At 35.1% G+C, this 13,937-nt stretch overlaps 1 protein-coding gene across 2 annotated transcripts in view; it reads right to left on the bottom strand.

The window, feature by feature from the left end:
* Positions 1-2,729: 2,729 nt before the first annotated feature.
* The window catches only part of INTS13 (integrator complex subunit 13), a 30,448-nt gene continuing 19,240 nt past the window's right edge, over positions 2,730-13,937 (bottom strand). The window contains exons 9-17 of one of the 2 annotated variants that reach the window (NM_001046499.2): positions 12,361-12,450; positions 12,061-12,150; positions 10,572-10,750; positions 9,456-9,626; positions 9,054-9,208; positions 8,505-8,735; positions 6,497-6,636; positions 3,849-3,984; positions 2,730-3,069 (exon numbers count right to left, since the gene is read on the bottom strand). In NM_001046499.2, coding sequence (NP_001039964.1) covers positions 3,030-3,069; positions 3,849-3,984; positions 6,497-6,636; positions 8,505-8,735; positions 9,054-9,208; positions 9,456-9,626; positions 10,572-10,750; positions 12,061-12,150; positions 12,361-12,450 — 1,232 coding nt within the window. In that variant the 3' untranslated portion in view covers positions 2,730-3,029. The other variant, XM_059886664.1, reaches the window with a different exon arrangement.

Genomic DNA, 13,937 nt, shown 5'->3' with positions numbered 1-13,937 from the left:
GTACTCTGCATAGAAGTTAAATAAGTAGGGTGACAATATACAGCCTTGACATACTCCTTTTCCTATTTGGAACCAGTCTGTTGTTCCATGTCCAGTTCTAACTGTTGTTTCCTGGCCTGCATATAGGTTTCTCAAGAGGCAGGTCAGGTGGTCTGGTATTCCCATCTCTTGAAGAATTGTCCACAGTTTATTGTGATCCACATAGTCAAAGGCTTTGGCATAGTCAAGAAAGCAGAAATAGATGTTTTTCTGGAACTCTCTTGCTTTTTTGATGATCCAGTGGATGTTGGCAATTTGATCTCTGGTTCCTCTGCCTTTTCTAAAACCAGCTTGAACATCTGGAAGTTCACGGTTCACATATTGGTGAAGCCTAGCTTGGAGAATGTTGAGCATTACTTTACTATCGTGTGAGATGAGTGCAATTGTGCGGTAGTTCGAGCATTCTTTGGCATTGCCTTTCTTTGGGATTGTAGCTATGGTTACTTTTAATACTTTTGTCCCTTAACTTTTGTTAAGAGTTAACACCACTGGGGAAGTTGGGCGATCATACACTCTTTCTCCATACTAAGATCTCTTTTGGCCCTAAGCTGTGTCACGTTGGAGAAGGGTGATGCACGTAAGGTCAAGCTGTTTCTCTTATCTACTCCAATACCTCCAGATGTACTTTCTTTTTAACTCAGTGGTGTGCTGAAACTTCTCACCTAGAAACTTGGAATTCCACAAAGGCTCTCATGTCCATGGGTGACTGCCTAAGATAGTGTTTTCCAGGGGCTCCCACAGTGTAGCTGAGGGTTTGGAGCCTCTTCATGAGCCACTGCATGGTCCACAGCTGAGTCTACCTCAACACACAGGTGGCTGAGACTCTTCTCAGGCTGTCATAGGATGCAGAATTCCACAGCTCCCTCAAAGGGACTTTTTTTGTCCATGGATGGATGTCAAACTTTCATTGGTGGTGCTGGGGAGTCAGGGGACAAAAATAAGGGACATCTTTTGCTCCCATGATACTGGCATCAAAATGTTTAGAATTGAAAGTGTACTTGTTCTCTGTAGGGTAACTTTGGTTCCCACGATCATTAAGTCTGGACTTAAGCTTAGATTCCAGTATTGGAAGGGTAATAATTTTTTAAATTTATATTTTGTCCACTTCTCTTGACTAGTAAATCCTCAATATGGATCCTGTTTTAGAAGAACCAAAAACTCACCAATCATTCTTCTATTTTTGTCCTAAAACAGTCACTTCCACCAAAAGGCTGTAATAGGTATTGCAGGATAAGACCAATAATACATAGCCTGATGTTCTGTGGGAGATGAAGGAGGAGCTCAATTTTAGGTGCTCAAAAGGCATATAGTTAGACAGAGAAGAATGTGTCTACTGGAGAATATTAACCCCAATAATATATAGAATACCTACAGTAGTTCAAAATGCAGCCACAGAAACATCGTCCCAGTCAGTAGAACACAGTAACAGCAGTATATATGCAAAAATAATACTTAAAAATGAAGACTGAAATGTAGATAAGTCTGTCAACAAAGGAGCATTGCCTTAGCACATGGGAAAGGAAGAAACACAAATTGAGAGTAAAAAAGAGTCTTTTTCAAATGGGTTATAAAGAAAGTATTTTTGATTTAAGAACTAAACTAGAAAAAAAAAAAAGAACTAAACTAGGGACTTCAACTTGGTACAAGTTAAATGGGTATCACGGGTAAGGCAGAAACAAGTAAATATGATGCAATAATTTAGCACTGGGTTACAACTCCTGAAGTCTTGCAAGTCTAGGTGCTAGCTAGTTCTGGTCATGCTTTGGAGTGGTGTGTGTCTAAACACAGCGGTAGGGATTAAGGTGGCACGAGCTTAGGGGAGAGGGCAGATGCAACGGCTCAGAATCACACAGGGATGGGTAAAGAAGAACACTGCAAATTTCACTGGATTGACAAGAGAACCTGGTGAACTCTTATTTAAGCACAAGTGATTTTTTTTTTAATAGAAAATATTGAATTTCTATATTTAAACCAAGAGCTTTTCCTATTCTCTAATAGAAACTCAAAGAAAAATAAAAAGCCTAGAATTAGCATTTAACAATGAAATAACATGTTTCTTGCAACATGTTATGAGCTTCCAAAAGCAGCACAGGAATAAGACTCACCAAACATATACCATATAACCCAGACGTTTCTGAGAGATGAGGAGACCAAGATTCTATTCAGGGATTAAAATAAGCAACAGGGTAACTTTTCTTTAAATCCACAGAAGCAATCTCCTTCATCCTTCTCCTTCCATATGAAAAGTTAATGAGTAAGTTTTTAGCAGAAAAAGAATTATAACATCATCCAATACAGGTAAATAAGTCTGCAAAGCAATCTCCTTCATGCTTCTTTTTCAATATGAAAAGTTAATGGACAGCAAGTCTTTGGCAGAAAAGGAATAAATAACATCATCCAACATATTAATGTTAACATCCCAAAACTGAAAACTACCTGCAAACTCTGCTTTTAAAAGGGCAACACACACACACACAAAATAATCTAAAATAAAATACAAAATAAGCAAACAAAAACATTAGTTTTTGGAAAAGCACCACATATGTTGCAGATTCATAGGCAATATTTTATATTAAATACTGTAAATATCACCCAAATTGTTAAAATGTCTTAAAAATTTCTCAAAATTCTCAGCCATTATATGAATATAATTTTTTATTTAAAAGAACACTCCAATATTTTGCATTTTAGATATTTTAATAGTTTTATTTGGCAAAGAGAAGCCTAAGAATTTTTTAAAAAACATTTCCAGAGGGAACACCCTCTACCATAAAATAAATTTGTTTAATTTGGGAGGACAAATGTATATTTTTGACATATGTGCCAATTTTACAATTAATACAAAAAAGATAAAGTTAGTTGAAATATTTTAAAAATGTAAAAACCAGTCCAGGCAACATAACTATACAATCTTGCTGTAAAAGTTCTTATATCAAATTCCATCCAAAATATCTATGCAGTATACTAAATTCAGTTGCTCAAGTCACTCTTTACTGCCGGCTGGCTTTTCCATTTTCTGTTGTCTCCATTCTGAAAAATAGGAGGGAAAAAAAAAGTGCTGGTAAGATAAAATATTAACTACCCGTATTTTTTCTCCTTATCTAAATTTTAAATGAAATTAAAATCTAATATAGTCACAGAACAGAAGAATGTAAGCACTTTAGAAAATAACTAACTTGAGGGTTCCTGATGGTTAGTTTAACTTCCTTGTTTTGCAAATGAGTGAAAATCAAGGGAGGCCCAGAGAGATCACGTGACTTTCCCAAGCTTTCATTTCAAAGGCCACTGGTTTTTTCACTATACTGCTCAAAGTAAAACTAAAGGAAAAAATCTTTACCATTTAGACAAGAATTTATTTCCTTTTCTACTAAAGAAATTTCTTTATCAATACATTTTTAAGAAAATTTCTTCTAAAAAAGCAATTAAAATAACCATTTAAATTATTTTATATTTATCCTAATAAATCTTCAATTATTTGTAGATTTTGGATTTATTCAATTAAACTCAATATTCCTAATACTGTACTACTTACTAGGAAAATATTTTCTCCCTGTCATTTTATACAAGGGTCAGTGCTACATACTAAGTTTTCTTTATGATTTTTCCCTCTATGATGTTTATTGAACATTCATGGTTATAATGAATAATACCGGGTCTTTTACAAACACCAAAAATTTAAGAAAGTGATTTTTTTCTCTTTTTAAGTAACATTATCAAAACTGCTGAACACAAAAAACAGGCAGTATTTATTTTTTAAAATTATAATAAGGCAATTAATAAAACTAATTTCTACAATAAATAATACAAACCCATTTTCCTCTTTAAGATGTTGATATAACTCAGCTCTGTTATTAACAGAGTTCAAACGTCCAGCAAACTCCTGATGCTTTCTGGAATTGGCAGTGTTGATTCTATTACTCCATAAAGATAATAAGGACACTGGCCCTGGTGTAATATTTGAAAGAAGAGAAAAAAAGTAGAACAATTCATGACTTCAAAGATTACAAGTTTACAAATTTACCCCTAATTCTTGTTCACTTTATATGAATTTAAGCAATATCATCTTCTCTTTATTCTAAAATTTGTATGTGTTTAGGGATCTCCAACACCACCTGCTAGAGTTCAGTGATTTGCTAGAAGGACTCAAATAACTAAAATCAAGTGACAGTCATAGCTAAGAATCATTACAGCAGCAGAGTAAGAACACATAGCCAGCCCAGTGTGGCAGAAAGACACAATAGGCAAAGACTAGAGAAATCCATCTACAGGCTTTCCATGTTCTCTCCTTCCCATGAGGGTTCATACAGAGTGCATACTTCCTCCAGAGGCAAAAATGCAGCCATGTGTGTACAATATTTCTGTCAGAAAAGCACAGAAAAGTAAGATTCAAGAGTTCAAAGTTTTTATAGAGGCTGGGCACATATGCATTGTCTTCCTTACTACAACTACCAAAATTCCAGACTCCCAGAAGGAAAGCAGGTGTTTAATTCAGACATAACTTCATTATTTGGGGAATGTTTTGAAAGCCATATTCCCAGATGTCAGCCAAGGGCCAAACATGCAAGCAGGCTTTTCTAATGATGATATAGCTTCAGGCCTGCTACAGTTAACTCTTTTCTACACAATATGAAGAGGCAAAAAACATTCCCTAACACCATATACAAAAATAAAATACAAATGGATTAAAGACCTAAATGTAAGACCATTAATCATAAAACTCCTAGAGGAAAACACAGACAGAATACTCTTTGAAATAAATCATAGCAATGATTTTTTTCTGATCTGTCCCCTAAGCAAAAGGAAAAATAAACAAATGGAACCTAATTAAACTTAAAAGATTGCACAGCAAAGGAAACCATCAACAAAATAAAACCAAACCTACTGAATGCTATATAATACTTGCAATTGATATGACCAATAATGGGTTAATATCCAAAATATATAAACAGCTCTTACAACTCAATATCAAAGAAACAAACAACCCAATTTAAAAATGGGCAGAGGACCTGAATATGCATTTTTCCAAAGAGGAAATGCAGATGGCCAACAGGCACATGAAAAGATGTTCAATATTCTTAGTCATCAGGGAAAGGTAAATCAAAACCACAATAAGATATCTCCTCTCAGCTGTCAGAATAGCTATCATCAAAAAGAACACAGATAAGTGTGAAAGGAGGTGAGGGAAGTCTTTCCTGAAAAAGTAGTTATCTAAGTTAAAATCTGAAATGATATTCCTTAGGGAGAGGGAAGAGTAGACATTTGTGACAATAGTAATTCTGGGGCTTTATAAATTCCACCCTATGGACACACCATCATTTAAGTCATTCTCTTACTAATACATGTTTCAGTTGCCTGCAACATTTTGCTACTACTAACAATTTTTAGAGTTGTATTTTCCAAACAATGTTGAAGCATTGTTTAGAATAAACCTAAATTAACTGCATCCTAATCAGCAGTGGCATATGAGTAACAGGATAATTTACCAGGAGATATTTATTTAAAGCCTATTATTTTGCAGGTACCCTGGCAAATGCCTGAAAGACAAATTTGTTAAGATTGCCTCTATTTCTAATTTCAAAGAAACTAGTGAACTGGAGGATATTAAGATGTATTACAATATATACTACAATAGTAGTACATAAAAAAACAAACAAACCTCCCTAGGATGAGCTACCAATAACTGTAACCTGGCCAGCCTTGAGTTCTTTCTGTATTAGTAAGGGTGCAGTGGTTAAAAACCCAGTCCTCTGTCATATCATTTCCCATTCACCCTGAAAGAACTGAATTTAGTTTACCTTCAAGATAACTAAGGCCTACAATAAAAAGCTATGACCAACCTAGACAGCATATTTAAAAGCAGAGACATTACTTTGCTGACAAAGGTCCATCTAGTCGAAGCCACTGTTTTTCCAGTAGTCATGTAAGGATGTGAGAGTTGGGCCATAAAGAAAGCTGAGTGCCAAAGAATTGATGCTTTTGAACTGTGGTGTTGGAGAAGACTCTTGAGAGTCCCTTAGACTGCAAGGAGATCCAACCAGTCAGTCCTAAAGGAAATCAGTCCAGAATATTCATTGGAAGGACTGATGCTGAAGTTGAAGCTCCAATCCTCGGGCCATCTGATGCGAAGAACTGACTCCTTAGAAAAGACCCTGATGCTGGGAAAGATTGAAGGCAAGAGGAGAAAGGGACAACACAGAACGAGATGGTTGGATGGCATCACCAACTTGATGGACATGAGTTTAAGCAAGCTCTGGGAGTTGGTGATGGACAGGGAAGCCTGGCGTGCTGCAGTCCATGGGGTCGCAAAGAGTCAGACACCACTGAGCAACTGAACTGAACTGAACTGAAGTGACATGAGGAGCCGTGAGCAGCTCTTGCTCACATAAAACATAGAGGACTCTGTACAACAGAACTAAATTGGAAAACTTTTTACATAGTTACCACAGTTCTGCCTTACCTTTTGATTTTTCTACCGGTGGAGTTTCATCCATCTCAACAAGAGGCTTTTTATTTGGAGGTTCTGGGGAATCAGGTGAATCTTTTATAATTTCAGCTTCAGCCAGCTCTTCTTTCCCACGTTCTAAGATTCCTTTTAATCTTTTAGAGGGACAAATAATAAAAACTTACATATTAAAAAAAAAAAAAACTTAACAAGTTTACATTCTTAGAAATCTAAATGGCTCAGTAATTAAACTAGACTTTGCAAATCAGCCTTATTAAGATATGTGCTCTCACAACATAAGCCTAGGAACAAATCAGGAACAAATCAGAAGCTAACCCTCAATTTGCAATCAGGTAAGAGAACTTAAATGAATATAAATACAACTTTTCCTTTTTCTTCATCATAGTGTCATTATTCAGTAATGTTGTTAGCTGTAAAATGGTGCTGCTGCTGCTACTGCTAAGTTGCTTCATTTGTGTCTGACTCTATGCAACCCCACAGACGGCAGCCCACCAGGCTCCCCTGTCCCTGGGATTCTCCAGGCAAGAACACTGGAGTGGGTTGCCATTTCCTTCTCCAATGCAGGAAAGTGAAAAGTCAAAGTGAAGTTGCTCAGTCATGTCCGACTCTTTGCGACCCCATGGACTGCAGCCTACCAGGCTCCTCCGCCCATGGGATTTTCCAGGCAAGAGTACTGGAGTGGGGTGCCATCGCCTTCTCTGAAAATGGTGCTAAAATTGTAAAAAGAAGGAGGCGGGGGGGAATTTAGGAAGGTAAAATGCAAAAGATCAGAAATAATGTGATCTTTGGAAAATAATCTACAATTTTATTATTTCTAAAGATATGGACAAAATACTATTTCAAATTAAACTAAGATTAAGAAATCTACTAGAATTTGTTCCCACTAGTTTATGTACTGTGAAAATGTATTTATGTTCCATAAGTTAGGAACTTAACTCTAAGCTTATCTTGAATTTCATGTACTTGAAGATCAATGGGATCGGAATGAGAATACTCTTCCCTCCTCTTCTGAAAGCAAGACAATTTTGTGTCAGAAACTCAGCAGCCCTAAGGAAGAAGTGAATTTCTAAGGTCAAAGAGAATAAAAGTGTTCTGCCTACTTATGAATGAAATAAAACACTTTTCAGTATTAGCTTCAAAATATTCACATGGGGAAAGTGGAGGGTGGTGAGGGGAATGGATGTGGATATATATGAAATGAGGTCTGCTACGAATTCATTAACTATTGAAAGCAGATAATCGATGACTGACTGCTCTACTGCTGTACATGTCTGAAACTTTCCATGTAGGTTCTGCTTTTAACTATTGCCATTACGATAGTTACCTGGCTCTTTCCTGATTTCTGGCAAGGAGACAAAAGATGAATCCAACTACTACGTCATGATTTTTTTTATTTATAGACGTTTATTATTTTTTGTTTTTTTCAAATTTACCCTGACACCTTTCTGAGGAAAAAGAATGTACTAATGAGGAAGGTTTCCAGGATGGGACTATGATCTTCTATGCTTTCAAGTGTTTTTCCTATGCCTATTTTTATAGCAGTGTCTTTCACACTTTGCTATAAATTGCTCACTTACTTGGTCAACCTCTACAAAATACTGTTCATCCTTCCAGGGTAGGGATCTTATGCCAAATGTCTGGCATATGATAGGCATTTAAAAAATATTCACTAAATAAATAAAACTATGCCTTTGATGTGCATAACACATAAAAGCAATTACTGATAACAAAAATCATGTATTATGATTTTCAGAAGTTAATTAGGAAAAATTAAACACTACCTTTGCTGTTAAATAGCAAAAAAACCAAACCAAAACAACAAAACCTCTTTAAGCCCAAGAAAGACCTTCCAGATTTGAAGAATAATAAAATAACAGCTATAAAGTACAATAAACACATTAAATGCATTACTAATAAATAAGGTCTGAATGTTCAAATGTGTTACATGTAGAGTGTCATATGACAGAAGGCACCACGGACTATGTTAATATCAACAATTCACCTCTCGGAATCTTGCCAGGATTTCTCCTGTTCATAATCTTTCACTGCTTTCTCTGACTTGTCCTCTTTGTCCTCCCTCTTTCTTCCTCGTTTCTTTCGTTCTTCTTCTTCTGGGGGTTTGCTTCTACATGCCATTAGACATTCCAAGACTCTTTGATGTTTCTCCGAATTGTTGATATGGGCTCTGACAAGGGTTTCTAATTCATTCCACATGATTCGGTACTGCTCATCTCTAAAGTAAAGATTTAAAAATAATGTCCTTACAAATACTCTTTAAATAATATCCAAGTCTCAGTTGTTAATGATGAAGTTAAAAGAGATAATTAAACATGGGCTTCCTTTCTCTTCCAGTGGTACAATTCTAACTGATAATGTGTCTAATTCATCTATTATTGTGTTTTTTACATTTCACCTTAATCTTATGTATGTGTAGAAACACACTCCCAAACACATAACTTACATGTGGAATAAGTCAGCTAAAAAAAAGAAAAAAAAAACCAACAAGCATCAAGTAAGTGTGATATATGAGAAAGAAAGAAAAAAAACCCACCTTTTAGGGCCTTTTCCTCTTGTACCAACTGTGGAAATAGGCAGAGGATCGTTTTTTCTTTCCATATCGACTAAGTTGTATATTGTTTTTTGACAGTTTAATACATCTTCTTCTGTCAAAGACTCTTTCACAATAACACTGGCTAATGGAACTACCTGTCAGATTCAAAAAAAAAGGAGAAAAAAAGAAAATCTGTCATGAAAAATGAGTATCAAAGCATCTAGACAGAACTTGAATTGATTTTAAACATCACCATGGAGAGCTAATCATTTCCATTTTCTATTGTTTAACTGTAATTGTTTAACTGTAACAAACTCATATAATTTTATTCTTTGCTTGATAATGTTATTTATAAATGATATATCATTAATCCAAAAGAAAAACAAACTATTTCACACTTACCGCTTGCATATTAAAAATGGTGGTTTGTGAAATAATCATAGGCCAGTAACGGGTGTGCTTTTCTAACTGATCTTTTGCTCGTTCCAAAGGAATCTCAAGACTTCCATCGATTTTATATCTGGGGTCTAGAAAAGGAGTTAATCTGTTTTCCCTCATAAATTCACCAAAATCCTAATGATAACCAAATAAGATAAAATTAGAAACTATTTTCTAGTGTTTCAGTGTGGATTACATGTAACAGTCTGTTCCCCTGATGTCTTCTGTCCTGTGATACACAACAAAGCATTTTCTCTAGCAGCCCACCCTCCACACACTAATTTTTTCTTTTCTTTTTGAACATAAAACCCAGCCTTTACTCAATGGAGATTAAGAAAGTCTCAAACATAAATACATTCATGGTTCCTTCCACTTTTTAAAACCACTGATTTTTCTTCACATCTATAATTTATCTCTTTTCTATTATATGCAGATAAAAGACTAAGTTCAGCACATTAAAATACCATTCTACTTAAAAATTTTCTTAACACAATATCAAAATGTTAACAGTGTTTATCTTTAATGATGGAATTATAGGTAATTTACATTTAATTGTTCACATTCACATTTAATTGTTATAACCACCTTAAAAAGTAGACAGTCATGAAATATCCAATATAATAGATGGGTAGGGAGTGAAAAATTCAAATCAGAACAATACAGTTTCTATCCAAAATAGACCCAATTGCCCTGTATGTACCTATCAATAACACAAAAATTGACAGTGTTATTTCAAAGTAGCAGATTCCAAATCAAAGGTTTATGCTTGGCACTTAAGTTACTAGAAATTAAAATTCAGCCTAAGGTACTGTTCAAATCAATTTCCATTCTTTCCTATTAATTCCATCACGTCAATGCTATCCACATACATCTCAGCATACACTGAGTACACAGGGAAGATAACATAGTGATAAATAAATAGCTCTTTTGAGCAAGTACTGCAGGAAATTCATCTAATTAAAAAAGTAATAAAAAATCAACTTCTCTAAACTTCTTTCTGCTACAGGTCTTAGCATGCAATAGGCCCTCTACATGTTCGCTGAATGATTGACTCAAAATTTATAGATATTAGTGTCTTACTGTAATCCGGTAGTCGGTAACTCTTCCTCCACATCCTTCACTAATTGAAGGTGGATCTTCTAGAATGGATCGAGAACTACTAAGGACGTGCAAAAAAATCTCTCCTCCATGGCTACTAAGCATATGACTAATGACTTTGGAACCTGATTTTCGTGGTTGTTCCAACAAAACAGAACGGCCTGTTAAAAACAAGATGACTCTTATCAGTGATGGAATTCAAGTGGCTCTTAATTTTTCCCATAAGATTGACATCTAGATTTTTCATTTTACTTATTGCCCCTCATATTTTAACTAGCATTGCTAATTCAGTCTCTCTGCATGTCAAGTTCTAAAAATTTGAATGCTAGCCTTAGCCTTCTCTTGGTTACTCCAAGCTTACACAGGTATGTACGACAGTTTTCCAGAATAAGTTTAGTGGTCTCTGGTATGTTTGGTTTCATTCAGTTACAAGTTCATATAAAAATTTTCTTCCCAAACGTCAAGACAAAAGTGGGACAACTCTTATACAACCCTCAGATTATCAAAGCTACAAACCATTTTAGGGAGAAAGCAAGTCTTAATTCACTTCTACAATACCTCCCTATCAGCACAGTTACTGTTACTACTTTCTATTTTACATGACCAAATATTGTTTAATCTGGACTTTACCTAATCTGATAATCAAACTGTGTTTAATAGAACAATTGAATTAACTTTATGATAAAGGCAGAGTAACTCTTTACTATGGTGGTTCCAAAACCTAGTTATTATAAGAATCACCAAAAGAGTCAATGGAATTTAGATTTAGTAAATGGAATTCAATAATTTGGCCTAAAATTTTTTTTTTTTACTCGAAGAAACCACAGCTTTAAAGTTATATCTCTTAAGAATCACATCACATATTACTGAAAATAGAATATTTATTTATGATAAAGGAATAGTAAAGAGAAATAAGTTCATTTATATTTTATAATTTAAAATTCAATAGGCCATGATAATCTATATCATTCTATCTTCCAAAAAAATCAACTTAAGACTCTAAATGTCAATTTTTTTAAAATAAAAATACCAAAAAATATACTAAATAAATTTACTTAGATACAACAGTCTGAAAGACATAAAGTCAACTTATTTTTAAACATTAGTAAAAACTGTTAAAGGGTATTTATGCAATTTTAAAACAGCTTTGGGCTTCCCTCGTAGCTCAGTTGGTAAAGAATCTGCCTGCAATGCAGGAGTCCTGGGTTTGATGACCGGGTCGGGAAGATCCCCTGGAGAAGGAAATGGAGACCCACTCCAGTATTCTTGCCTGGAGAATCCTATGGACAGAGGAGCCTGGCAGGCTACAGTACATGGGGTTGTAAGAGTTGAACGTGACTTAGCTACCGAAGCCAAACAGCTTTGGAAAATAAAATGGTTATAGACTATATTTAAGCTTTTCCAGAATTCACATTTTCACATATTCTAATGATTCACTTGTAATGATCTCAGTAAAAACAAATAAAGTTACCATTTAGAAGAAAATTAGTAAGGCAGGAGGAAGGTCTGCTATTTACATCTACAGGTGAAATTCGGTAAGCGCCAGTGCAATAGTGTAATTCTGAAATAGAAGAAAATACTGATTTGAAAGAATATAAAGAAATATTTCTACAATTAAAAGAGAAAAATTAGCAAAAACAAAAACTTGTTCTTTGAGCCCCTAAAATAATGAAAAACAAAAATTCAAAAAGAAACAAATGAACCCTACCTAATACTTAAAAAGAACCTTTTGATTTATTCTTTTCACTTTCAATTATTTTTAAGTACCTACCAATGTTATTTGTCCTTGGTGTGCACCACTTCAATGTTATTGTTTCTTTAAATGAGCCTTCTCTACTGCTGCCACTTAAATGGTTATCACCTTTAAAAATAATTTAGAGAAATACTGATTAACATTATTAAATAGATCACAAACTTCAAACATGTGCCAAGATTTCTGAAAGAGTTTAAGCTTTATAAGAGAAAATAAGTCTGGGAGAACATCTTTTTTACTAAGGCTATTAGAAAAACACCAAACAGAGTTTGGATATTAGTTATTATTAAAATAGGTACTTTATTTTCCTCCAAATTTGTTATTAATAACTTAAATCATTTTATTCACTACACTAAAAACCAACAGCAAAATTTTTTACATTTCAAGAATCTACAACTGTTTCCCTCCGACACTATTAAATGATAAAATAATGTAGTTATATAACTAAACCTTCAGGAATCTAAAATACATAACTCATTGTTCTGAATCCCAATAAATTTATTAGAAAAAACATAAAATGAGGCGTCTATAAGTTAAATATATGAGATATAAGTGAACACTTTTTGCCTGAATGGAGTTTAGTCAACAGATGTCAAAATAATGACAACACTGAAGTCTTAAACTCCTCAAAGTCATCTGAGAGGGTTGAAATTAACTTCTCCCAAACTCCTGTTAAGGTGATGTTTTGACCTCTTCCCACAAACAATAAATGTTAACAACATCTAGAATGGTAAATCTTTTCCAGAAGGTTTTCAACATTTTTCAGTTCAGTTCAGTCGCTCAGTCGTGTCTGACTCTTTGCAACCCCATGAATTGCAGCATGCCAGGCCTCCCTGTCCATCACCAACTCCTGGAGTTTACCCGAACTCATGTGCATCGAGTCGGTGATGCCACCCAGCCATCTCATCCTCTGTCGTCCCCTTCTCCTCCTGCCCTCAATCCCTCCAAACATCAGGGTCTTTTCCAATGAGTCAACTCTTCACATGAGGTGGCCAAAGTATTGGAGTTTCAGCTTTAGCATCAGTCCTTCCAATGAACACCCAGGACTGATCATCTTTAGGATGGACTGGTTGGATCTCCTTGCAGTCCAAGGGACTCTCAAGAGTCTTCTCCAACACCACAGTTCAAAAGCATCAATTCTTCGGTGCTCAGCTTTCTTCACAGTCCAGCTCTCACATCCATACATGACTACTGGAAAAACCATAGCCTTGACTAGATGGACCTTTGTTGGCAAAGTAATGTCTCTGCTTTCGAATATGCTATCTAGGTTGGTCATGACTTTCCTTCTAAGGAGTAAGTGTCTTTTAATTTCCTGGCTGCAATCACTATCTGCAGTGATTTTGGAGCTCAAAAAAATAAAGTTTGACATTGTTTCCACTGTTTCCCCATCTATTTCCCATGAAGTGATGGGACCAGATGCCATGATCTTAGTTTTCTGAATGTTGAGCTTTAAGCCAACTTTGTCACTCTCCTCTTTCACTTTCATCAAGAGGCTTTTGAGTTCCTCTTCCCTTTCTGCCATAAGGGTGGGGTCATCTACATATCTGAGGTTATTGATATTTCTCCCGGCAATCTTGATTCCAGCTTGTGCTTCT

Source organism: Bos taurus, chromosome 5 (assembly GCF_002263795.3).
Source record: "Bos taurus isolate L1 Dominette 01449 registration number 42190680 breed Hereford chromosome 5, ARS-UCD2.0, whole genome shotgun sequence".
Lineage (NCBI taxonomy): Eukaryota > Metazoa > Chordata > Mammalia > Artiodactyla > Bovidae > Bos > Bos taurus.
Note: the sequence above shows the minus strand (reverse complement) of the source record. Positions and strands in the feature narration are given on the sequence as shown.